This window comes from Onychomys torridus, chromosome 10 (genome assembly GCF_903995425.1).
Source record: "Onychomys torridus chromosome 10, mOncTor1.1, whole genome shotgun sequence".
Classification (NCBI taxonomy): Eukaryota; Metazoa; Chordata; class Mammalia; order Rodentia; family Cricetidae; genus Onychomys; species Onychomys torridus.
The window spans coordinates 63,287,737-63,315,170 of record NC_050452.1 but is presented as its reverse complement, the minus strand read 5'-3'; the positions used below and the strand labels follow the sequence as shown (position 1 = coordinate 63,315,170).

The following is a 27,434-nucleotide window of genomic DNA, read 5'->3' as shown; positions in this document are numbered from 1 at the left end:
TATAGTATGTACTCACTCATAAGTGGATACTAGATGTAAAGCAAAGGATAACCAGACTACAACCCACAGCTCCAGGGAGGCTAGCTAGTAAGGAGGATCCTAAGAAAGATGCAAGGATCGCTCAGTGATGGAGAAGTGGATGAGATCTACATGAACGAACTGGGAGTGAGAGGCACGGGGTGTAATAGAGGGCAAGAGACTGAGAAAATGAAAACCTAGGGGAGCAGGTTTGAGCTGGAACGGGAACGGAGTGGGAGAACAAAGAAACAGATGCCATGGTAAATGAAGATACCATGGGGTTAGGGAGAAACAGAGTGCTAGGGAGGTCCCCAGGAATCCACAAAGATGACTCTACCACAGACTACTGGCAATGGTCGAGAGGGTGCCTGAGCTGACCTACTCTGGTGATCGGATGGCTGAATAGCCTAAGTGTCATCATAGAACCCTCATCCAGTGACTGATGGAAGCAGGTGCAGAGATCCAGGGCCAGGTCATAGGCGGAGCTCTAGGAGTCCAAATGACAAGAGAGAAGAGGGATTCTATGAGCAAGAGATATCGAGACCATGAATGGAAAAAGTAGAAACAACTAGCCAAACCAATGGAGACACATGAACTGTGGACCAATAGCTGAGGAGCCCCCATGGTACTGGACTAGGTCCTCCTGATAAGCAAGACAGTTGTTTAGCTTGAACTGTTTAGGGAGCCCCCAGGCAGTGGGAATGGAACCCATCCCTAGTGCATGAGTGGGCTTTTGGGAGTTAGTAGGACACTTTGTGCAGCCTTGTGCAGCGAGCAGGGGCTTGGACCTGCCTCAACTGAGTGTACCAGGCTCTCCTGACTCTCCATGGGAGACCTTGCCTTGAAGGAGGTGGGGATGGGGGATGGATTGGGGGGGAGAATTGGGAGGTGGGAGGAGGGAGTATGTATGTAAAATGAATAGAAAAAATCTCTTAATTAAAAAAAAAGGAAAAATTTAACTTAATGCTTCATCTGGCATCCAACTTTTGGGGCATGAATTCATGAGACAGTTGCTTGTTCATGGCTTTACAGCCACCAGCACCCACCAGAGCGGCATGCAGATCTGTATCCACCAAGGTCACCACGAAATCAGGCTTTTTCCTTTTTTCCCCCAACCCCTCCAAGCAAGTCTGGGATTTTCCTGTTGCAGCCTCTCTATAGCAGTCTCCACAAACACCAAACTCCACAGCTGCCTCGGCTTCAAATGCCCCTTACCACTGGATAGCTGTGCCTTCAGGTAGCTCTGTGTTCTTACTTCCCGCCCATCACACACACTGCTTTCACATGTTCCTGTGTCCGCCCCTTTCAGATGGCTGGCTCTTTAGCTCCTTTTCTCTGTGAGTTGTGGGCTTCCCTGGACCTTCTCCTCAGGCTTCTGCCACAGTAGGGTAGCTGCTTCAACACCCACTTGGGCAATTACCACATACTTTCAGCTCACAACTATGCATGATCAGTGATAGCTGTCCTCAGCCAGGCTTTGGGACTGCCTATGTTCTTCACCCAGATGTGCTATGCAGTGACAGCCAGCCTTACACTTACTTTACTGTCATCATCAGCAGACTTGGTGAGACAACTTGGAATTCTTAAAAGGGGGATATAGAAATGATACAATAAAAGGGTATATTATTGAATCTACTTTTAAACTAAAAAAGCAACTACTAGTCTTAAATATTTTACATTGGTATGATTTTTGTATATTGACACAAATTTAAGGTTATTTTTGTTAGAACATACTATACATATTTTTCTACTCTTGTTCAAGGTATTGTACCTATACAGCTCATTTAACATTTCTAGTCCCTGAAAGTTATTATTACAAACTAAGATAATAAGAAATGCAGGTTAATAGTTAGTCACCTATTACAATCAAGCTTGTAGTCATGTTAGGTATGTTTTCAAGGTCAAACAGATATATCTTAGATAGGTGCTCTTCAAACAATTCAGATATCTACAGAATACGGCATTTAAGATGTTTTAATAACAAAGTTATTTTTTATGACAATGAGACATGTCTGATCCTGGCAGCATCAATCTACTTCAGAGAAGATGATAGGCACTGAAGAAACTCCATATAGAGTTTACTTTCTTTGTGACAAAAGCTAGCCAATGGGTAAGAAAGTGTCCTTGCCTCAACCTGGACAATATACTGTCCAAATTGAACAAGCAGGACACACAAAAAAAGTGACTGCTGAACTTTGCCAAGACAAGGCAATAGTCCTTCAAAATACTGCTTCTCAAAAAAGTCTGTCAAATAGTTTAGGCCTGTAGGCCAGGGATGGATGCCCCTACATTGCAGAGAAACCTTGTGTGACTGTCCAGGCAGCTAGCTGTTTCTGTCATTTCTTAGTTTTGGAAGTTGTTTGCTTGCATTTCCTGTTTACTCAAGTAATATTATATCGTTCTCAGGTCTCTGATGGAGTTGAAGACTAGATAGTTATAGTTTTCCTTGTTACCAAATCCAAAAAGGAAACTCACAAAAGAGGTGTAAAATGTATAAGTTGAGAGGCATCAAAGATAGTTTTAGGTTGGTAATATAAGTTAGGATAGAAATTGAATTAGGTACAACACTTAGGACTCACTAAAATAGGATAGATAGATAATGGAATATTTTCTCTGAATCTATCAAATGCAAATGGATTGGATATTGTGAATGTAATTCTTACCTGATTTATACTTGTATACAGTTATTGTACTTACTGCATATACTTTTACTATGTTAGTTAAAACCTTCGCTTTTTATTAAGAGGAAAAGGAGGAAACGTGTGATATTTTGATTGTGTTCTGACAAATACAGCTTGCTTGGAGTTAGATGGCAGAGCTAGCCACTAGCTGACTAAAATTAACTATAGAGGTTTAGAGGTCTGTAGACAGAGAGGAGACAGAAAGTAGTACGGCAGAGCTAAGAGAGGCTCTCAGCCATTTTGGACAGAGGAATGGAAGAGGTAGGAGGCAACTGGTAGCTGCTACCTGCTCCTCTGATCTTTCAGGTTCTTTCTCCAATATGTGACTCCCAATTTTTTTTTTTTTTGAGAAAGATTAATGCTTCATGAATGTGAGTATGTGTGTGTGCAAATGCGTGTGTACATACACACACACACCATTGTTTAGCATTTGGAGGTAAGAGGACAAATTACTGGAGTTGGCTCTCTACCTCCACTTTGTAGGTCCCAGGGATCAAACTCAGGTCATCAAGCTTTTTGGCAGCAGGTGCCATTACCTACTTAAGCCACCTCAATGGCCCCCTCTAATAAGCTTTCTACCAAATCTCTCTTCACTTTTGCTCTCACATTGAGACATAGCTGAATTTATAATTACAGAAATTAAGCATACGAGGGCACAGATAGTGAGAAACAAGGAATATTGTATAGCTAAAGTAGAGCAAAGGTAAACTTGATGATAACAAGTAATTATGCTGTAATTGTGGGCAAGAACTCATAATTTCTATATTCCCTACTCTGTTTATCACAATGCCAATGACTCAAGTTGACCATATCAGCTCACTACAAAGAAATGACACAATAGTTTTCCCCTGTTAATTTACTATTTACTGATACATAAATTCTAAGTTGCTAGATTCAACTGTTTCAAAACTGTATTAAATATATGTTATTATTCTAATTTTTGTAGTCAACCTATTGACTTGACCTACAAAATAAACACACAGATATAGTCTTTTCCTAAGGTCACAATTACCTATTTAAATGATTCTTCAGTTAAGTACTGAGGAAAGAAATTCATTTAAGTACTTCTTTACTTCCATAGTGGTAAATCATGCACCATGCTCAATATACATAAAAACTGTACACTCATACAAAACTTTAATCCTCATTAGATTTTACTATTAATCAGTGAGTTTTGCATTTAAATAAAAGACATCTTTTAAAAAAAGCAAAAATACAGAATAGAAAGGACAGTATAGCTAGGATGAAAGGTGTATTAGTTACTATTCTGTTGCTCTGATAAAATACTGTTAGGATTTTTGAAGAGACCATTCAAATAGTAAGTAGCATAGACTACTGTAAAAAAGAAACTGTTAGGAAACCAGGGAGCTATGAGGATGGTATTTCAAGGGAAGGGATGTAGATCATACTGGTATAAAAAGACAGAAGGAAATAATGAGATGGGGGGATAAATGGGGATTGGGATGAGAGGGCAAGACAGAGGAGGAAACAAGGGGAAGAATAACACTATAAAGACATCCCAAAAAGTCATATGGAAACCTATTGTAGCAAAGCATGCATGCACGCGTGCATACATGCACACACACATATACACACACACAGAATTTAAGTTACCCTAAAACCTCAAAATGGGACAGCAATGCTCATACTAGACACCACAAATAAAAAGTCCAGTGCTACGAATGGGTTACTTCTTTTGAAGTTGTTGGCAAATAAAGCCCTACAGAACCCAAACATTAGAGGCCATTGCCAATGCTATTGGTTGCTTTCCAGAACTTGAAGGTAAGACTATATTGCTGAAGACACTACATATTTCATGCTTCAAATACAGAGAAATCAAGGCGGCACTCACCTGGAAAATTCAGCCCTACTGGCTAGCTCTCATATTGCTGGAGTGTGCTCTTAAAGAAGAAAAGTAATCACCAATCTTACATAGCCATGAATTCTTAGAGTTACAACAATGACCACCCTGTCAAGATATATGCCCATTGGTACAGTAGTGGCACAGATATCATTAGTGTAACCAATCACTTTCTGATTGGGCTTAAGTCCCATTCTCCAAGTGGAAAACCATACCGGAACAGGCAGTAATTAGAACCTGTGGCTATATGTTATAGATTTGATTGAAGGGAAAAAAGAATCAACTATACTATACTTAGCACAACATCTTTTCAGTAAGTTTTGAAATAAGAGGTAATGATAGTGTAACAATGAGCATTTACAGCAAATGACCAACCATACTTTTGATGACAAAGAAAGTCTTCATACCTGCTGTATAAATATGCTTTATAGTTTTACAACACCTGCAGTGGGTTTACAGTTTAGTAGAGAAGAGAAGAAATTAAAAAGTTCAGTAATAGTAGAATGTCTGAGATAAGAAAGAATACAAGGGCTAAACACTAAGAGAAAGGGGGAAAGTAAGAATGTCTGAGATAAGAAAGAATACAAGGGCTAAACACTAAGAGAAAGGGGGAAAGTATGGTAGAACATCTACAGCCATTATCATTTAATTGATGTGGGAGAATCGTTAATAAGGACATGGCATTTAAAACAATTGATCATAATCTAAGGAAGTAACATCCCAATATCAACCAAGAATATTTAATATTTAAGAACAGCCAGCTTTCCAGACAAAAGAAATTAAAAGCCCAGCATGGGAGCTTGTCTTAGTTTTCTATTGCTGTGATAAGACACCATGACCAAGGCACTTTATAGAGATTTTTTTTGGGAGGGGGGCCTTGCAGTTTCCCTTTCTCTCCTCTCCTCTCCTCTCCTCTCCTCTCCTCTCCTCTCCTCTCCTCTCCTCTCCTCTCCTCTCCTCTTCTCTCTCTCTCTCTCTCTCTCTCTCTCTCTCTCTCTCTCTCTCACACACACACACACACACACACACATAGTATGAAATAAGCAATGCACAGTTACTACATAGCATGAGTGTTTATGACAGAAGAACAAACAGTATTAATGTAAACAGAAGAATACAAACTACCAAACCTGGAGAGACTAATAGGAATCCTAGAAAAAGTGAAATCTAGTCCACTACAATGAAAGCCTTATTCTAAAAATATATACTGGGAACAAGCCAAATATTCCTGAAAAGAAAGATAACAAACACTTCAAGTATTATGAAATATTTTCATATTATAAAATTATGGAGCACTGAAAATGAATACTTATCTACATATAAGCATTAAGAGTAAATCACACAGAGATCCACCTGCCTCTGCCTCCTGATTGCTGAGATTAAAGGTGGATCTTTGTGAGCTCCAGGCTAGTCTGGTCTACAGAGTGAGTTCCAGGACAGTCAGAGCTGTTACACAGAGAAAACATGTTTCAAAAAACCAAAACAAAAAAACAACAACAAAAAAAAAAAAAAAAGAAAGAATAAGTCACACAAAAAACTGAGCTAACACAAAAGAATATATATTGTATACTTCAATTTAAACAAAGTGTCCCAAACTGAGTAAAATTAATCTATTGTGTTACAAAATCAGCATACTGTATGCATTTGGAGAGGGGGAATAAAAAGCTATGAATGAGAGGGGCTATGAGAGGACTACTAGAGGTTTTATTGTAGTACTTCAGGGAATATGTTGACTTTCCTCACTGAGAAATAAATTTATGAGCTCATGCTTTTCTTTATGTAGTTGTATCTTTAAAAGGTTTACAAAAGTAGTTGTCTGGAGGCCAGTGGCATGGGGCTGAGAGCCCTTGGGCAGAGCAGTCATGTCACACAAACAAATTTACTATTCGGACAAATACAACAACAAGGAGTTCAAGAACTGGCATGTCATGTTGCCCAAGGACATAGTCAAGCTGGCCCCTAAAACCCTTTGATATCTGAATCTGAATGGAGAAATCTTGGTGTTCAGCAGAGTCAGGGATGTGTCCATTATATAATCCATGAACCAGAACCTCGTATCTTACAGTTCCGGCAGCCATTACCCAAGAAGCCAAAGAAATGAAGTTGTCGAACCACCTTTCAAGCCTCAAGCTTTACACAGCTGTCCTTACTTCCTACCATCTTCCTGATAGCGTGACTATGTTGCTTTCTTATTTCTCACTTTGATATTTAAAGGATGTTCAATACACTATTTGAATTGCTGGTACTTGCTTTGCTTCTTGAGCGGAGCCACCAAAGCCATAGCCCTGTCAGATGAGTGTGACCTCAAAGCCTGACTGTGCTCTGGGTCCAGCAGGCCATATTTGCCATCATCTCTCGAAAGCAATGTGAAAATCAGATCATGGCTGTTACAGAGATGGTGTGAATTTGCTGTTGTGGTTTTTACTGGTGGATATTGTATTTATGGTGACTTATGGGTTTATGTTTCAATGTATTGGAAACTTTCCATTTTATCTGACAAATCTCTTCCATGTTACAAACCTTGATTAAAGGAAGTTTTTATAATCTAAAAAAAAAAAAAAAGGTTTACAAAAGTAGCAATGGAACAGCTACTGAAAAGACAAAGTCTAGAGGCAGTGTTTAAGGATCTGAAAAGGGTTCAAGTTATTTGAAAATTATAGTACTGATACTACTCAAGATGACTGTAAGATTTAGAAGGCCTAATATTGTAAAGCACATACTACTCAACATAAGTCTTAATGGGAGGTCAATAGTGTCAGATGCTATGGCCACTTTACCACTATCACTGTGTTACTAATGCAACTGTTTAAGGAGCTCAGTGTAGAATGACAAGAAAAACAAGTAAAGCATTGTAAGGGAGGCTAGTTAAAGCTGGGCTTTCTAAGCCATATTATAAATTTAGCCTTTATCTAAAAGTGAATGATGAACCAGTTAAGACTTTTACACAGATGGTTGTCCAGTCCCCAAATGGTCAGCCAGGAAAACTTACATACAAGTAATATTATATGGACTAAACAGGTTATATTTATGAATGTTGTGCATGTGTGTCTATTCACACACACACACACACACACACACACACACACACACACACGTATATATACATAAATGCATGAAATTAATTAGTGAAAAAATCCATGAATTTGAATGACAGCAAAGAAGGGCGCTATAGTGTCACCTGTGCAAGAATTTCAAAAATAAATTCATTAGATTCTTACACAGGCAACACTACAGAGGAGAGGTTTGTTGGTGCAACCTGAATTGATTTTGTTCAGTTTGATAAACTGGCATGAATTGTCTCCTAGGGGTGTAGAACTGCTTCTATTTCCCAGAAATAACTTTTGCCTGTGAATGCTGTATGTCATCGTATAATTGAATATGAGTAAGTCACTTTAGTTTCATTTACTACTTGTGGATTGCATGATTCTAGAAAAGTGCAAAGCTTTTGAAAACTAACTTTAAAGTCGATTTTCATTTTCATGTGTCTATGGGGGGGCTAGGGGTGTGAGTGCATGTATGTAGATATCTGCATACAGCAAAATACATTCAAGACTGTTTTCAGAATGGAATTCTGTATTTTAGAACATTTAGTACTTAAACATCTTTTTTAAATACAGTTTTATTAGGAAGGGAAAGAGAAAACATCTTTTCTGTTTGAACTTTTAAAATTTGTTAATGAAGATTATAAAGTGTTTATGTTTTCCAATGTTATATGAAATCAAATAAAACTACTCTCATTGGAACATTAAATAAATTATTCAATTTTCTTTACAAAAATGTAGTTATAAAAACTACCATTAAAATTAGGAAATTATTGCCTGGCGTTGGTGGTGCACGCCTTTAATCCCAGCACTCAGGAGGCAGAGGCAGGCGGATCTCTGAGAGTTTGAGGCCAGCCTGGTCTACAAAAGCTAGTTCCAGGAAAAGCACAAAGCTACACAGAGAAACCCTGTCTCGAAAAATCAAAAAAAAAAAAAAATTAGGAAATTATGTATCAATCCCTACCAATGCAAAAACAAACAACAACAACAACAACAACAAAACCCAGCACACCAACAATGACAAATTTTGCCCAATGTTCTTCCTATTGATACTTCTAGGACTTTTCTCAACAACCAATATTAAAGCATATGCTTATGTGGGTTTATAGATACTCACACTTCTGTATTTGTCTGATCCATACTTAATGAGTTCACAAAATACCACATTTCCAACTCAACATTACAGATAGCATTCCAGTATTCCAGCATTCCTGCATTCTTATACAATAAAAAAACAACAACAAAAACCAACCACCTGTGTAGTGGGTAGCCATTCCATCCTTGGCCTGGAAGTTCCAAACCCCATTGAGGCTTCAATAATGGTCACACCTACAAAGCGGGGCCAAGAGAGGACGCTGAAGACCCAGGATCTTTTGGTGCCTGGGCCCTGGACGCTGGAGGTAGACTGAGCAGAGTTCTCCAGAGAATACTGCTGGACTATGCCATACCTTTGCCAGACCTTACAACCTACCTATCCCTTCATTTGTAAGTTACCCCACAAAATAAACCTCCCTTTTAACTACGTAGAGTGGCCTTAATAATTTCACCAATATACCTGGCTCCAACTATTTTAATATTTACTTACTCAATCAGCCTCCCCATATGAAATCAACCTCTCATGACTCTCTTCCTAGCATGGACAGTCTTCCCACCTATCTTAGTATTACTATTCTTACCCCCACTTCCTCAAGTATATAATCTCATCTGTTAGTATCTATTCCTCAGACCTGGCACCCTTTTTATAAGCATAATCTCCATATCTGCTCTTGCCTGACAGCCCATAAAACATCTTCACTAAAATGCCAGCTTACCTCCTACATTCCAACTTCTAATACTTGTACTTAAAGACACATTTATGATCACTGATCTCTGTGTGACACAGCTGAAACTTGCACTCAGATATTTCTTTTACATGGACTTTTCCTTACCCCACCTAAGCCTCAACATATACAACACCAAGCTATACTTCTAACATAGATGTCCTCCTACTCTCCTGCTACTTAGTGGGTTCCCAAACTCATAGAGAGAAGGCTAAATCCTACCCCAAGCCTATGTCCTCCTCTTCTTACCTTGCTACGTACGGTCTAAACATTTCTTTCTGAGATCAAAAGACCCTCTGCTATGTTAGGCCACCCTCTTCCAGAGTACCATACTTCTACATAGGCTCTAATATCCTGCTACAGCATGCTCACTACAGAAATCCATCAACTCAGGAGGCTAATTTCTTTGTCCCATCAAGCTCTGACATCCTATTTTTAACTCTTATAGGACATAGCTACGGCTATACATGTCACCCAATGTGAACACCTACTCTTGGTTGGTCTTGTCTGATAGTTCTAGTTCTGAATATTCAGAAGAAAAAGAGAGAGTAGACATAGAATACCTGATGGGACATTTTTCAAAAAATAATCACCAGTGACTAAGCTATATAAGCACCCACAATCAAAGCTAATGAAAACAGTAATTTACTTTTCAAAGTATAGTTATCTCTCAATATCCTTAGAGGACTGGCTTTAAGACCCAGACAGACAGTTTATTATTTAGGAAAAAACAAAAATGATACAATTTCCCCCAAATATTATGTTTGAATCCATAGATATGGAACACATAATTAGATTTGGAGGGCCAAGTGAACCTGCTTCTACCATTTAACTACTGAGCTGGAGAGGCGGCTCAGTGGTTAAAAGCACATGCTGCTCTTCTATGGGACCTAAATTCAGTTCCTAGCACACACATCAAGTAGCTTACAACCATCAATAACTCCAGCTCTATGACTTTCTTTTCTGGCTTCTGTGGGTACCTGCACTCATCAGGACATAATTAAAAGGTAAAAATAATCTTAAAAATAAAAGAAATAATGTTCTATTCTTTTATACTAATTCCTTCTAAATTTAAAAATTCAATTAAAAGTTACAACATAGAGTGAAAACACCTCTTTTCCAGTCAAATGACAGCACCTGACAGTCCTTTGACTCCACTATAACCTGGCCTTCAGTCACAGTAGAAATGTTTGGCTTCCATCTTTCACCTTGTTTTGTTTTACAAATTGTTGAAAGTTCACGCAGAAAAACAGGGGGGGGGGGGGGGACGGGACGACGACGATGACACCCAAGAGTACTTTGGATAACCAATGTTTTCATTAGTACATTGTAGACTGTTCATTTTCCCAGTTTTGACTTAAAACAGCTGGTTCAATTGAGTTTCTTAAAAACAATTATAAATTTTAAAAAGTACACAAAAATAAAATCCTGAAACCACCAATCGATGTTCAAAATGAAAATTAACTGACTTATTTGACCATGCTTATTATTACCTATTAGCAAAAATTTTCAAAGGCTCACATTTTTTTCTCAGTTGAGATCATAATTTATACTTGCATTCCTGTTCCATGTCTACCCTATACTCAGTGATCCCATGCTAAATATTTTCAGGATATGTTATTTGTGTGTTTGCTTACACTATCCCTCTCAGACTGTTTCCTAAGTCAGTTTATATAGCATCTTTGAAACTCTAGAATCAGCAAACTGTGACCTGCAAGCTAAATTCACTTGTTTATAAAAATAAATTCTTATTGAAATCCAGTAATGTTTATTCATTTTGGTATTGCTTTTGCATTGCAACAGCAGAGGTGACTAGCTCCAGCAGAGACCAGAAGGCCCTTGGGAGTGAACTATCCAGGCAAAACGCACCTGTAGCTTGCTCATGTTACATTGTGTTTCTCTAGTAAATCCATAACTGGATGTAGAAGGTGGCTGATTAAGCCTGCCCATCTGACTCCTGCTCTAACTTGACAAAGCCTAATATTTACTAACCATTCCTTTACAGTTAAAGATTCCTAATCCTTGCTGTCCCTCAATCCTATGAAACCTGGCTATTTTAGACCTTTTAAGTAATTAATTGTCCTTCCTTTCTTTCCATTAGCTTATACTATGTCTAACACTCAGCATCCTTAATCATGGTCTTTATAAACGAAAATCTAAACACAAACCTACAGTACAAGGTAAGCATTTTAACTCAATTCCCAGTTCGTACATCTCACATAAAATAGAACTCCCCACAAAAAAATTCACATTCTTAGAATTACTTAGGAAGAAGCTTCTGTTCTTTAATATTTTACTCAGTCTTCTTAAAAGAAAAAAATTACTAATACTAACAACATCTTTATATCTGTTCCCTACTGGAATAGAGTGTCTTAAAAACTGTTTTCCACATAGAACCAACCCTCTTGCTTATCTGCCTCACTAGGGCGGAGCTTCCTTGTATTCAGAAGAGGCCTGACAGTCCAGCTGTGCTTCTGATAGGTCAGTAAGTCTTTCAGTTTAAGGAGCTGAAGGATAAGAAGTATGAAAGTTTTTTTTTAAAATAATGTTAATATTTTTACTTTTGGAGATTATAAATTATATTATTTCCCCTTCCCTTTCCTCCCTCAAGATCTTCTCAAGTATTCCTACCCTGCTCTATTTCAAATCCATGGCCTCTTTTTATCTTTGTTGTTGCTGCTGTACGCACCCGCGCGTTCCTAAATATATAAATACAACCTGCTCAGTTCCTATCATGTTACTTATATGTACATTTCCAGGCTGACCATTTGGTATTGAATTAGCAGTTGCGGTGCTCGTCCCTGGGGAAGAGCACTTCTCCCTCTCTCGGCATTCCTTAGTTGCCTATAGTTCTTTGTAAAGGGTTGAGGCCTTGTGAGCTTCCCTCATCCTCATTAGCAATGACACCTATTTTTAAATCACAGTTTTAAGTCAAATACTTCAACACACTTTTTATTAAGAAAAAAAAGTAGCAAACACATGAGGAATGGTACTACCTCTGTTTCATAAATTTTCCTACAAAAGATGAATTCTGTCTAAGATTATACTGAGAACTGCTAAGAAGGAAGAGTGTTCCATCTAGCCCTTTTTACCAGTTATGAAGACTTAGTCCCTTGTCTGTCAACAGTTTGGTAAATATAAGACTAATGGGCAAAGTTACTTCCAATATAAACATCTGCATACACACTTTAGAGGAGAAAACACCAATGTGAATTAATGGAGAAATGTCTCAAGGTATTATTCATAATAGACTCTAGGTTGAAGTTAAATTTTAAAGGTGACTAAGGATCCAAGGTAGAAGATATGGCTACAAAGATACCCAAGAATTTGACGTACTGTGTAATAAATAAAAGCAGATGAAAAAGGATGGTTGGTCTAAAGAACCAATATGAAAAAAAAAAAGTCTGACAGTTTATGACTAAATAGTTGAATATGGTAAGGAGCTTTTACTTGATAAAAAGAGACAAATGGGAGACATTAATGCCTTGTGAAGTATGAAATCAAAGCAGCTGCTCAAATAATGATTTACTGTATGTTTTAAGTTATAAGTTACACCAGAAGGTAGTAAAATCAGTAATGCATATACTGATATAAACCAGAATCTTATCTCAATTTGCCCAAGTGCTTGAACTATCAGAAAAACTGCATCCATGAACTATTACAAGGAAAGTAATAACTTGGCAGCAGATTAAAGAAAAAACCCAAATAAGTAAATGTAAGCTGGATAAGGTTACTGCCAACTACAAAAGGAAAGCAGATACAGAGAAAAGTTATTCCTCATTTTAGTCTCTTATTTTCTAGCAAACACAAATATTTGGTTTTCCAAGACAGGGTTTCTCTATGTAGTTTTGGTGCCTGTCCTGGATCTAGTTCTGTAGACCAGGCTGGCCTCGAACTCACAGAGATCCACCTGGCTCTGCCTCCAGGGTGCTGGTATTATTAAAGGCATGTGCCACCGCTGCCTGGCCAAAAAAACTCTTACAAAATTTTTATTTAGCTTCAATTAAGAACAATGTGCTGTTCTTCAAATGCAAAGATAGTATATGTTGTTAATTATGTTCCTAGTGGTAGCAGCAGGTTGCATTGGACCCATCACATTTTCTTCTCTAGATTATGTTACAAACAAAAACTTTTTAAAGAATTCATTGACTACAGATTTTATTAAATCTGTACTATAATAAAGCTATGTGGTGTCTCAATATTGTAGACTTGTATGGTTTGTGCTTGATGAATGCTAGTCCATATACAATAGATACTCTTTGACTTACTATAGGGTCATAGCTTAGCCTTAAATGTACTCAGGACACTTACACAGCCCACAGTTATGAAAATCAAAATTCAAAATGTATTTTAAATAAAAGGGTGGAATATTTCATGTAACTTACTGAACACTATGGTAGAAGCAAAAGTATCAATTGTTTACCCTGATAAATGTGTGGCTAACTGGAAGCTGTGATTAAAGCTACCACCTGGCGTATCAAGAATATCATATTGTGTATTGCTTGTCATAGAAAGTAAAATCAAAATTTAAATGGTATCTGCTAAGTATATATCACTTTCGTGACAAGAGAAAGTAGAGAATCTTACGTTAAACCACTCTAAGGACCATCTGTATATCAAAAGTAAAGAGTATTATCAAAAAGGAAGACTATAAATACACACAAAGTAAGATATTTTAACTATGAGATTAGATGTACTAACGAAAAAAATACTTACATGGAAAAAAAAATACCTTCGCGTCTTTGTTTGCCACTCCCCAAGACCACACTGAGCCATAACTAAAGACCAGCATTGAAGGTCAGAGGAATACTGGAACATATAACAGTAACTAATCATGTGTGCTGCTAAGCTGGGAAGATGGCACACACTTGTAGCCAGCCCAAGGAGTACGATTTGGTAGGCTGAGAGATGACTGAGTGGTTAAAAGCACTTACTGTTCTTCCAAAAGGGGTTCATGATCTCCTGTAATTCCAGGATTCCACACCTTCCTCTAGCCTCAGAGGGCACTTGCACACAAGTGGCATAGACAGAGACACATAAATAAGATGGGTACATGCATACACACACAAATAAATCTTTAATATGACCAGTCTGCAGCCTGCCATCTAAATGTGCAAAAAAAATGAAAAATTCATTCATTCCTTAGTTTCAAAGACAGGAGAATATTACTCTTCCAAGTATAAAATTATCCAGGAGTATGTAGAATTTAATATTTTCCATACAAAATTATCTAAGATGTCGCTTTTAAAAAAGAGAATCTGGACATATGTCTTAACCTATTCAACTACTCACCAGCACCACAAATTCTATCTCTGCAGGTATGTGATGAAATGGTATCACAACTGCCATCATTTAAAATAGATATCATATTTGCTGGTACTTACACAAGCTGTACAGCCAACATTTTCTGACAGCTGCCCAAACCATATCAGTAACCCATCAATATAGATTTCTAAGTTCTTCATCCATCTTTAGATGCTAACAATGACAAGGGAGAACTGGTGGTAAGATAACAAAAAGAGGAGGCAAGAAGAAACCAGAAGGAAGTATCAAACTGACTAACAGGACAGTAAAAGTAGAGTTCATGTTAACAACAACCAACCTCAAAATAACCTAATATGATAGTGCTGCTTTTATTATTATTATTATTATTATTATTATTATTATTATTATTTGCTTTTGACATGGGTTATTGCTATGTAGTTCTGCTCTGCCTCCCAAGTGCTAGCATGAAAGGTAACGTGTGCATCACCACACTCGGTGATAAAAGTTTTTAAGAGCTACAAACTGATTTCTATATCAGTTACCAAAGATTACTTAGAATTTAGAATTTCTCTTTACACAGAAAGCTAGTACTAAGTTACATGACTTTAAACTCTATAACACTATAGCTATAGAGAACTGGAAAATACAGATCATTTAAACTCTTGTTTTTACTTTAGCATGCTCCATAATCTTTTTTTTAGTTATGTAGCACCATTCCTACCAAAATCAATTGACAAAAAACGTAAAGCCCAAGCAGAAAAACCATCACCAACAATAATAGCTAGTACTGATTGGGTGCTTTCTATACAGAAGAAACATAATAGCACAAATCAACAAACTTCTTCTCCAGCAACCTAGCTCTCTCTAAATTACTAATGAAACAACTGAAAGATAAAAGAGAACCTTGTCCATTGATAAATGGTGCCACTAGGTTCCAAACTCAGAATCTAGCTCCAGAACTTATTTTTTTTTTTTAAATGCTCTGTTTGTCCTATACTAACCAAATAAAAGATCTTGGTAAAACTGTATCTTTGTTTATTATGGAGAGATTTTTAAAGTAAATGGTACCACGGAAATCAAGAAAACTAAACTGTCTAATAAGGTCCATTGCCATGTGTTGCAGTTAAACAGATACTTCAAGTTGAGATGTACTACAAATGTAAAAACCCAATTCCAGGACATGAATAGTAACCCAACTCCTTAACAGTATCTACATGCATTAGTACAAAAATGGTACTATTTTTAATAAAAAGATAATAGGCTAAATAAATGTGTTTTAATATGGTTATCAGAAGATTTAACATTTCATATTTGGCTCAATTATTCTTGAACCAATCTTATATAGAAAAGACACTAGTGTTTTATAGAATGTTTCTAAGCCAATCTTTCCCTTGTTTTATTTTGTGATCTTAAGAAAAAATTATATATTTGAAAAAAAAAAAAAAGCAGGGATTAAAACAGACCTAAAATTGCTTAGTTTTGGTATCTAAAGTCATTTTTCCTTTAAAAAGGTTGGTGGTCATTTTGATGAAATAACTCACACCATACCTGGGACAATAAAATACATGAATGTGGACTATCTTGTTTAGAAGCACAAGTGCACACAAACACAGAAGCTTGAGGTTAGTCAAATCTGCCACAATTGTTGTCAATATAATGACAGTCACAGGTTTTTATTTTTGAATAAGAATCCACAAAATCATACAAAGTATAACTGAATGAATATCAACCCTTAAAAAGCAGGAACAAAGCCAGAATATTGACAATGTTAAACAATGGCTGAAATTTTGAGGAGATGATGGCAATATGCTGGTTTTGAAAGTACTTTCCCATAAGTTACACATTAATTACAAAATGATGGATAATTATCAGGGAGAAATACAGCAGACATCATCTGAACCAAATTTTATGGTTGAGGCACACCAACATATGAACTTCAGGATATGATGTACTAGAAGAACAGAACATTTCTTCAGTAGTATTCCTGCCAAATGCGCAACAAACTAACCACAAGAAAACAATAAATTCCAACCAAGGCACATCGTACAAAATAATGCCCTGTCCTTTGTTGTGGTTTTATGTCAAGGTCAAGAAATAAAAAAACTGAAGAAGTATCCCCCAATTAAAAAGGATTAGCAACACCATAACCAATAAATGCTTTCCATGATCTTAGAGTGGATTTTGAACTAGGAGACAGACAGGAGAGGGATAAAGAAAACAAATAAAATCTGAAAATGAACTATAAAGTAAGTAATAATATGGTTGACATTGTCTTGCTTTGTGGAACACTGAAAACTTGGGGCTCCAAATTACTCTCAAATTTCAAACTCCCCCCACCCCCGTGTGTGTGTGTGTGTGTGTGTGTGTGTGTGTGTGTGTGTGAGAGAGAGAGAGAGAGAGAGAGAGAGAGAGAGAGAGAATGAGAATGAGAATGAGAATTTAGGACAAGAATAACAAAAATACAACAAAATGTGAAACAACTGGTTAATACAGGCAAGAGTAAATATTAGCTTCTTATCCTTTAATATTTTAAGATGCAAATTATACCAAAATAAAGTTTTTAGAAAACTGTCCTGTCCCCAGATAAAATGTTCTAATTACTTTGCAAGTAAGAATGTTTAAACTACTACTGAACTAATACATTTATTTTATACTAAACTGTTTTAATAATATGAATCATTAGATACTAATCATAGTATTTATTCCATAAGGACTCAAAGCTCAGTGTCCACTTTAGTTAGTAGCTACTAATGACATACTCTATAAAATATGAGACTGTGTCTATTAATGCTCAGTATATACTAGGACAATAGTCCCCCACCCAATATGCACTCAATCATTTGTTACATGAGGATACTCAAAATTATCTTCTAGTATAGGCAAACCACAGAAAGCCCATTATCAACAGAGCCATCAATTGGGACACAGCTTGAAGGACACTTCTCCAATTTAAAACAAAAGTAGGAATGAGTCAGAGGAGTAGATCTGAGACAAAGACATGAGTCCCAGATTTATAAGGAAACATTTTCCCTTCTCAATTACTATAATCATTCGCTGACAGTGAAGATAACTTTCTTCTGAAAATTTTCAGATATCCATGTCAAAAGATCAATCATATTTAAGTAGTTAAGTAAAGAAGAGAGATTTCAAGAAACTTCATTAGAGATTTAATACTAATTAGCTACAACCTGAAGATGCTTATGATTTCCAATTCATGAAAACCAAGACTTCCAAATGATTTTTTTCTCAAAAGCCAGAGGTTTTATAAAAACGTATTTCAAGCAATAAGAGCCCCAACTATTCAACACAGAAATGTATACATTTATACATCTACACTGCATATATGTCACACACATACATGTAAGAAACAAGAAAAGTTTTTCTGCAAAGTATACATCATAGCAAATGGTAGCTTCAAACAATGACTTTTAACACATATTCACACCACAATTAAAACCCCAATGCTCTATTTAGAAGGGTTTTGTTACTTAAAAATAACAGTGACAAAAACAATATATGAGATGGATCTTAGCAGGTCTCGACAAAGAACTGGGACTGTGTGAGACAATTCTCAAAAGATGGCTGCTGCCCAGGAAAAATTATTTTCATGTATGGTTGCGTATAACGTTGAAAGTGTAATACAGATTACATATTAGATATTCCAAAATCTAGCTTCACTTCCGGTTAATTTGTTTCACTTAATTAAAATTTGACTTTCAAAAGTACATGTATTGTTGTGATTCAAAACCGTACTTAAATGTAGTCAAAGGCACAGAATGAGAAAAGCATCCTCACATTCTGTAGAACAAAACTCGGCCATGGTCATCTTCAAATCACTGTGTGCTTTATCAAAACTTAGCACAGTAATCCTGTGAGCCGGCACTGCAATGCTACCAGTGCTATTTGGTGGACTCCAGGGGAACGGACTTGACAATTTCCAGGCGGGTTTTCAACGGCACAGATCTTCACATAAGAAACTGTCAAAACGGGTCCACTTCGCACTCATAAAGCACAAGCACTAACACATTTAGTATGAGGTTTTGTTTTGTTTTGTTTTGTTTTGAGATAGCCCCCTCATAACTTTGTCACAGATCATACCAAATACATTTTATAGAGGTGACACAAAACAATAAACTGCTTAAATAAAACATCACCGAGAATGTTCCTAAATCAGTGCATCCTCCTTTCTGTTTTCCTATATACATCCTATTCTGTGTATGGCATGATCTTTTTCACTTGTGAAAACAAGACAGACCTTAAGCCTCCAGCCAAACAAATCTGAGAGGGGTGGGGTAGGGGGACAGGGCGCGAGGTGGCGCAAGAACAGATGAAAACAAGGTAGGAGAGTTGTCTTCGCAAGGAACTGAACCGACGCAACTCCAAATACTGACACCTACTCGTCAGAGAAGAAAACCAACGCTACCATCCACTCCTAGCACCGACCAGCCTCCACTCCCACCTCTTCCCCTCGAATGCTACCCTGTAACCCCTGCCAAAGCACACACTCACTCTGCAGCCCCCTCAACCCGTGGTGGTGGCCCCTCTCCTGCACTGAACCAACCTGCTGGCTAACAGCGGAGCGGGACACGTCTCACACCGGGTGGGGGAAAGCGGAGACCGCAACAAGGTAGGGAGTCCCAGTACTTCCCGCTACCCGGAGCAGCAGCACACTGAATGACAGCCCGGAGCGCGGAAGTTTGAAGGAAAACCAGCCAGACCCCACCGCTTCGGAAAACTGAACTGCATTTGAACAGGAATGGGAGGTTGGGGAGGGCGATGCGCGTCCATCACATGACAGCTAAAGAGGACCAGAGTCGTCGGGGCGTCCTCAAGGAAAAGGGAAGGGGGGAGCCGGCATGGGGAGGGTGCCGTCGTCATAGCAACACCCCCCATCCGTCCAGACTTCCAAAGAGGGAGGAAGAACTTCAAATCCCAACCGTCAGCGCTCGAGCGGCTCCTTCTTAAAGGGGTACACACAGATCCGAGGCCGCGCGCCAGAGGGCAGAGGCGGCCGCCCCCCCCCCCGCCGCCGCCGCCCCTCGGGCGCCGCCCCCATCGACCCTCGGCCCTTGGCCGCCCCCGCCCCGCGAGCGCCCCTGCAGCCCCAGGTCCCGGCGTCCTGGGAACTCGGCAGCGTCTGCCCGGCCAGCCCCCCAGCGGCGGCAAGAAGGGGGTGTGTGAGCGTCCGGCGGGGGCGCGGACCGGCCCGCCGCCTCTGGGTCCCCTCCAGCCCGGCGCCGAGCCGCGATGACAGGGGGGGACCGACGGGTGGTGACGGGCACCGCGGAGTTTCGGGGGCAGCGCGAGCGGGCTGCTTCCGCGGGGAGCACGGAGAGTGGGTCCGAACTAACAGTTCCTCGGGAGCCCGGAGCCGGGCAGGCTGGCAGGCGGGCGGGCAGCCGGGCGCGGATCGCGCCGGCCAGGGAGCCCCGAGACAAAAGGCGCCGCCGGGGCCGCCGCGCCGCCGCCGCCGCCGCTCCCATCGCTCCCCATTGAACTGACCCGAACCGGAGCTCCAACTACACCCCTCAGCCACAAACTCCTCGGGCAGCCGCAGAGCGGCGCGGAGCCCGGCCCGGCCCATGTCTCTCTTACCTACACAGTGCATGAGGCGGTGGCGCCAAGAGTCGAGTTCCCGCCGGAATCCTCTCCTCTCCGCCGCGCACCGAGGGCTCCGGCACTGAGCGGCAGCGGCGGCGGCGGCGGCGGCAGCAGCGGCGGCAGCGGCCATTCTCTCTCTTCCCTTGTCCATCTGCGTCCCGCGTCACGCGCCCTCATTTACATACGAGCGGCGCAGGCACGAGGCAGGGGCGCGAGCCCTCGGCGCGAGCCCCGGAGCGCGCGCCCCCCGGATGGTGGTGGTGTTGGGGGGGGGGGGGTTGATTGACACGTGTCACTACCTTCCCTCTGCCCTCCCCTCCCCCTCCCACCGCTCCCTCGGGGAGAGGCGGGGAGGGAGCGCCGAGAGAAGGAAGCAACCTGCCGCTTCCGCTGACCCCGCCTCCTTATCCACTCCCTTCCCCTCCTCCCCCCGGAGTTTACTCAGGCAAGCCATACTGCTCCCGCCGTCCGCGAAAAACCCTGAGCGGGAGCGAGAAACCCCGAGGCCAGCCAGGAACCCGCGTGCAGGAGGAGCCGGCTAGCAACGCCTCCCTTCTGCCTTCGCGTGGGGCTCTGGAAGTCTGCAGACTTCATTTCCCAGCCTCCATTGCGCGAGGGTCCCGAAGCGGAGCTCACAGGCGCCATGCTGTGCACTCTGGGCTTTGTAGTCCATTCGCGTGGAGCGCTCTCCGATAGGGTTCGCACTCTCCAGCTGGCAGCCTGGCCCTGGACTTGAAAAGCTCCGCTGGTGGTGGGGTCAGCCACTTACTCCCTCCACCCAAATACCTGCAGGGCTGGCCTTGCCCTGGCCTATGTTTAGCTTCCTCAGGTTCTGCACGGGGAGTTCGGTGGGAAACCTCAAAGAGTTGGCTGTGTCTTGAGCGGCCAAGCTGCTCTCTAAGTGCCGGAAACTTTTCAGGGTCATTGTCCTCTGTCTTCACTCCTCAGGGAAAGGACAAGCCAGTCCACTGTATTCAGGGAAGGATGTGCAGGGACATCGGTTAATGAAGCGAAGAGGGGAAAAAGTGAGAATATCTGCAAAGATCGGGGAAACGATAAAGGGACTTTTCACCATAAATAATAGGTATAGCTGGCTAAGAACTCCCGGAGGGAATTTTTACATATTCCCCAAAACGTAAACTCTTGGAGGATTATGACTCACTGAGACTTTGGTGCTTAGACATCTTACTCCCCCCCCCCCCACAACCTTAATTCGGTGCGTGGCATGGGATTTAGCACTTTGTAATTGTTAAGGATGGATCCTGCGCTGTTCTAGAGAAAATTTCCTTGGAGAGAGGAGAATCTTTTGATTAAGTATATACTTAAAATTACTTTTTTTTTTTCTCTTTTACACCAGAGCCATTCTACATTTATTTTTGTATAGTCACAAGGAACTAAAAGCTGGTGAGCCATCCACAGTTTACAGAGAAATACTGTATGTTACCAGGCATTTGTGCTCAGCTTTACGGAGAAATACATTTTAATCCTTGAGAACTCATAAATTCTCAGTTCTGTAGTACCCTCTATTTTTGTGGCATATTCTTATCTATCATTCTTTCTTCTTTTTATGAGAGCGTGGTTTTTGCTCAGTGTTCCCTCACTAGTAAAAAATGTATCATTAAATCTTCATCAAAACTTTTTGAACGTGAAGTTTGAAGCCATGTGTGGTAGTGAATATTTGCAATCCTATCATTCGGGGGCTAGAAATAAGGGTTATGTGTAGAACAGAGATAGGCTAGACCATGTCTCAGTAACAGAAATTCAAAATAAGTGGTTTAGTACAGAACTTTGTTTTTCACTATGTAATCTCCATTCTTCAGAGTGGGAAGATGGAAGAATTGTTCCATGTCCATTCAAGTCTCGTCAGCCACCATGACAAGATGGAGGTGACAGAAAAATCATGGCATGGCTCTCAGAAGCTTCTGACCAAAGTAACATTTCAACAAAAGCATGTGATCCTGCTAACTTCAAAGGAATGACACATTAAACAACTTTGAGAGCCTAAAAAACCACCCCAAAACTTCACAGCTTAAAATATGGGACGATGAGATGGCTCAGTAGATAAAGGTACTTGCCACAATCCTAACAACATGACTTTGATCTTTGGTAAACCCGTAGTGGAAGGAGAGTCTGACTCCTCCAAGTTTTGCTCTGAACTCCCTCCACACACATACTGAGACACTCACAAATACGTGTGCTTTTACATGCACACAGAATAAATAGATGATAAAATGTAAAAAACATTAAACAACTTTAGTTAATAATTCTATGAAATAACAATTTGTCGTAGGCTTGACTGGACCTTTATGTGGCTTTGACCGGGGCTTTGACAGCTAGACAGTTGCACTTCTGAGTGATGGCTGGCAGCCAAATCCCAGAAACCAATATCTCTACTCTTCAAGGGGCTACCCCTGACTTGTTCACATGGTGGCTGTCACGGGATTCCAAAAGCAGCATGAGGGCTATCCCTTATTCATAAACATTTTTAAAGTCTCAACATGGATCATATTTACATCTCAATGACTAAAACAAGCAACACGGCCAAGCCCAGTGTCAATAAGGGTGATACATTATGCTACACAATAGGAAGATGTGTAAGTCACATGACAAGGGGTAATTATATGTTTCTCCCACATAAAGGGGAAATGCAAAGAGGAGTAGAACAAATCTCTATTTGTGAGAAAAGGGGAAATCATGACTACATATAATGACACATATAAATGGAATTAACTTTGGGAATCAGTGTTGCTGACAGTAGAATCTTTCATAGCAAGTATGTCAGCAGCTTATCATCACCCCATAAACATCCAGCAGTCAAGTTTCACTCTAAGTATCCAGTGTTATTCCTGCCACTCACATGACACTTCATTGTTATCTATTGATTTGATAGATACTCAGAATATCTATAAAGCTAACAAGAGAAAGAGGATAATATCCAAGATTGTCTCCTACACCAAAAAGTCAGCTGCGACAGACTTTACTATAACAACAGATGTATGATATGAAGATATTAATATTCTGTAAAAAGATAGTCTTGCCCTATGTACTTCCTGTACCTATTGTGTCATTCATTTGTTGTTATGTAACAAAGCAATCTTTCACGGTGCTGTAAAAGCACACCATTCCTTACTACTCTTAAATTTACAGGTCAGGTGGGCTGTTGTGCTGATCTGGCACGGCTCTGCAAATCTTGCCTGGCATTTTCTGCCACTGTGGGAGCTTATTTATGTAGAGCTAGCATGTGAAGCATGAGAGGGTAAGTACTAACATCCAGGTGTTCTTTCTGTTTGCTTGCTGGTCTTTTGTTGGCCAAAGCAAAAACAACAAGTAAGCCCAGTCTGTGAGTGGAGGAGGACTAACAAAGCAACTACAGAAAGGTGTGAATCTAGGAAGGTCATTCCAAACTCCCAGGAATATCCACCCAGTTTCACTGTTACCCACCAAAAGCTGAAAGTACATCTGTGACTTCTTATACAAAGCGAAACTGGCTGGAAAATCTCTGATGTATTTTATTTGACCATTTAGCAACCAAATTTAAGGTACATTTTAGGAAAGCATGATATAATGAAGATAAAACAGTAGTTTGCCATATATTTCCACAGTAAAAGAATTAAAAAATGCAGAATAATATCACTAAAGTCATATTTTTAGAGTACTAACCTAAAGTGAAAAGGCATTCTTTTACTTTATTATAAAAGTAAATAATCTAGTACACTAGTAGGATGGTAAAGTACCTAGTTAATTATGTTTATCAATATATAATACTAAGTACATACAATTTCATAAAATTGAAACACTTTTGTGTTATATATTTATAATTATAAAACATAAGATGCCTTAATTAATCATAAAAAGCATAATAGTGCTAACAATCTCTATTTTGAGTATCTGTTTTTAAATAATCACACTTTATTTTGTTTCTTTTAGTTCTGAACTATAATGTATTGCACTGATTGGAGATTTGAAAAAAAAAAATCAAAGACACCCTGATTGTATCATTCCATATTGTATATCTGTATCCAATTAGCACACTATATTAATAATTCACAATTAAAATTATAATCAAAAAGAGAAAATTCAGAGAGAAATTTGTTTAATCAGTTACTTAGGACATGGACCTTAGCCCTTGTACACAAACTTTCTGATCAGCCACATATTATTTTAGACATTATGCAGATACCTTAGATCCATCAGTATTCTGTGGTGGGTATTGTGTTCCCTGAAATATTGTGTGTTCCCCAAAATAAACATATCTGGGGTCAGAGAACAGACAGCCACTAGAACAAAGCCAAAAATGGTGGCTAGAAGTTGGGCGGTGGTAGCACACACACGCCTTTAATCCCAGCACTTGGGAGGCAGAGCCAGGTGGATATCTGTGTGTTCAAGGCCACTTTAGAAACAGCTAAGCATGGTGATCCATGCCTTTAATCCCAGAAACCCAACCTTTAATCCCAGAAACCCAACCTTTAATCCCAGGGAGTGGGGGGCAGAAAGAGAAAGGTATATAAGGCGTGAGGACCAGGAACTAGAAAAGTAAAGTATGTAGTTAGTTAAGCATCTGGTTGCTTAAGCGTTCAGGCTTTGGAGCAACACAGTACAGCTGAGATTCATGTGGAGGAGGACTCAGAAGCTTCCAGCCTGAGGAAACAGGATCACCCGAGGAAGGTGGGATAGCTGTGGCTTGTTCTGCTTCTCTGATCTTCCAGCAATCACTCCAATAACTGGCCTCAGGTTTGTTTTTATTAACAAGTACCTTTAAGATTCATACTACAGTATTCATGAACAAAAGATTTTATAGTCTCCTTTTTTCTTAGGAGAGCATAGACTATGGACAGTATCATTTCAGATTTATTCATGTAATACATTTGTTATCAATACTGCAGCAGAATCTTAAAGATACATAAAATAGATTATTTTATCTTCTTTATGCATTTCCAAATGCCACCAACAGTGTTTTGTACATTTTGTAGAAACAAGGATAAAATTTCAAAAGAGAATCATAATTCAGGAAACATATACAGTGGTGATGAAATGTGTTTCTTGGATTATAATATCTACCTCTTTCCTATCCTACAGCTAACCTGAATATACAATAAGAATAGGCTTAATAGCTACTTCAATTCTGTCACACATCTCCATGTGTCTTATCAAAAATTTCATCCTTCTGCTCTGAAGTAAGTACAACTATTGAGTATTTTAAAAGCATTATTGATATATCCTTTTATCTTCATAACAAATATCAGTTAGTTAGACATGATTTTTACTTCACTGGTAGACTTCGATGATAAACTGCCAGTCTAACCAATACTGAAATTAGAGTGAAATATTTCCAATTTTTAAAAAGTAAAATGATATACCTCTGAGATTGGTACTTGAGTTTAATACCAGATGCTATCTTCTTTCTCTCTCTTGCATACAGACATGAAAATAGGACCCAGTGTACCACTGCCTTTTCTGTCCATTAGGAATCACTCACAGGGATTAATGCATTATTATCACTTTCATTTTCAGTCTTTTAATAAAATCTCCATGTATTAGAGACTCGATAATGGCAATTTGATCCAATTTAGTAGAATTGTATGGCTCAGTATCAAAGTCAAATGAAAATGTTATCTATGGCCCCTAAACTCTTAGTTTAGAAGAAATACAGGTTTATATGGGTCAACTCATAGATTCACAGACAGGGGAACTGGGATCCTGAGAGAATGAGCAATTTATGTAGGTCACAATGCTTGCAAGTAAGATACATAATCTAGAGTTCGATTTCCTTATTCCTAATCTTGACTTTTTGGGCTTTTCCTTTTGTTTCAGTTTTGAGAATTAATAAGTGAGTACTTTATTTACATCATCTCCACCTTCCAGCTCCTGTGCCTCCTACTTCTTCTCAAATTCATAATCTCTTCTTTAATTATTATTATTAAACACATGTATGCTCTTCAATATTTCTATACCTTTACTGAATTCAATTTCCAAACCCTGGACTGCCTTCATTTTGTCCATTCACAAACATGTTTGTGTTTCCCTAAGGCATTTATTGCTGACTATCCCCTCTCAGTTCATTGAGTTCTTTGTTCCTGTCTTCTTTAAATGTCTTAAAATCTTAGATCAAATTTATAGTTGTACTTTTGAATTCTGTGTCCTGGGGTCCACTGAAGTAATTGCCATTGGAGAACATTTCTATAAAGCTAATGGATTTTGGGGGAGAACATGTTGTCTTGGTCCTTCAAATTGATTGTGTTTTCTCTATGTGACCTAGGCATGTGGACTTCTTTCGTTGCTTGTGTGTCTGATGTGAGATTCTGGCATGCCTCAGGCTATGTGGGCACAGGAACTGTGCATCTGTAGCTAGGCCTGGGAGTGTGGAGATGGTGTGGGTAAGTTTGGATTTCAGGGACTCACTGGAAAAAGCTGTTTCAGGATGTATGTGACTGGAGCTAGGTCTGGTGGTGTGGGGTTGGCGCTGGTAGGTGAGTTTCTTGGGAATTCACCAGACAAGGCTGGCGCTATACCCCAAACGCTAGGCCTGTAAATGTAAAGATGGTACAAGCAGCTTGGTTCTTGACTTTTTATTTTGGCTTTAATAAGAGGTATCTGTTATTCCATACTGTTCCCTTTATTAATTCATTTGCCATAACCTTAAATGAGCACTTTGATATATTAATATTAGAGAGAAAAAATATAAATTGGAACAGGTAAGTTAACCAGCATTCTGCAGCTGGTTAGTGGTGAATTTAGAATTTGAATCTCTAGCCTTTCAAATTTAACTATTAATTTTCCTTAGAGAACAGGGGAGAAAATGGAAGTTATTTAGAAAGGAATTCAGGAATTTGAGCTATATTTGCTCTTAGGGAGGGGCTACTGATGATCCCATTGTGTTTCCTCAATGATGCACACAAACTTGCACATACACAATTTTGTCCCCACCCCCAGCTCATGGTTTTTGCTCTGCCCCTCCCCTCTGGCATCACACGAGTCCTTCTCTGATCAGCTAGTTCTGTACTTCCTAGCTGAGCGATGATTACTTTTTTCTGTACTTTCAAGGCACTTCCTTCTAACGTCTCCCAGGTTTTAATCATATTCTCCCATGTATCAAAGTTATTTGGTGACATCCTTTCAACCATTTTGTAAGTTATGAATTCAAAGGCTG

General features: G+C 39.4%; 1 protein-coding gene and 1 pseudogene across 9 annotated transcripts in view; one reads left to right on the top strand and one right to left on the bottom strand.

Moving 5' to 3' along the window:
- Positions 1–20,582, bottom strand: part of Lcorl (ligand dependent nuclear receptor corepressor like) — a 183,539-nt gene extending 162,957 nt beyond the window's left edge. For 6 of the 9 annotated variants that reach the window (XM_036200249.1, XM_036200243.1, XM_036200250.1 and 3 more), the window contains exon 1: positions 20,282–20,582. In XM_036200249.1, the coding sequence (XP_036056142.1) occupies positions 20,282–20,438 (157 nt within the window). In that variant the 5' untranslated portion in view covers positions 20,439–20,582. Of the gene's footprint in view, positions 1–19,247; positions 19,459–20,281 lie in introns of those variants that run through there. The other 3 variants (XM_036200245.1, XM_036200247.1, XM_036200244.1) reach the window with 3 other exon arrangements.
- On the top strand, positions 6,423–6,661 carry LOC118591833 (annotated as a pseudogene).
- Positions 20,583–27,434: the final 6,852 nt, after the last annotated feature.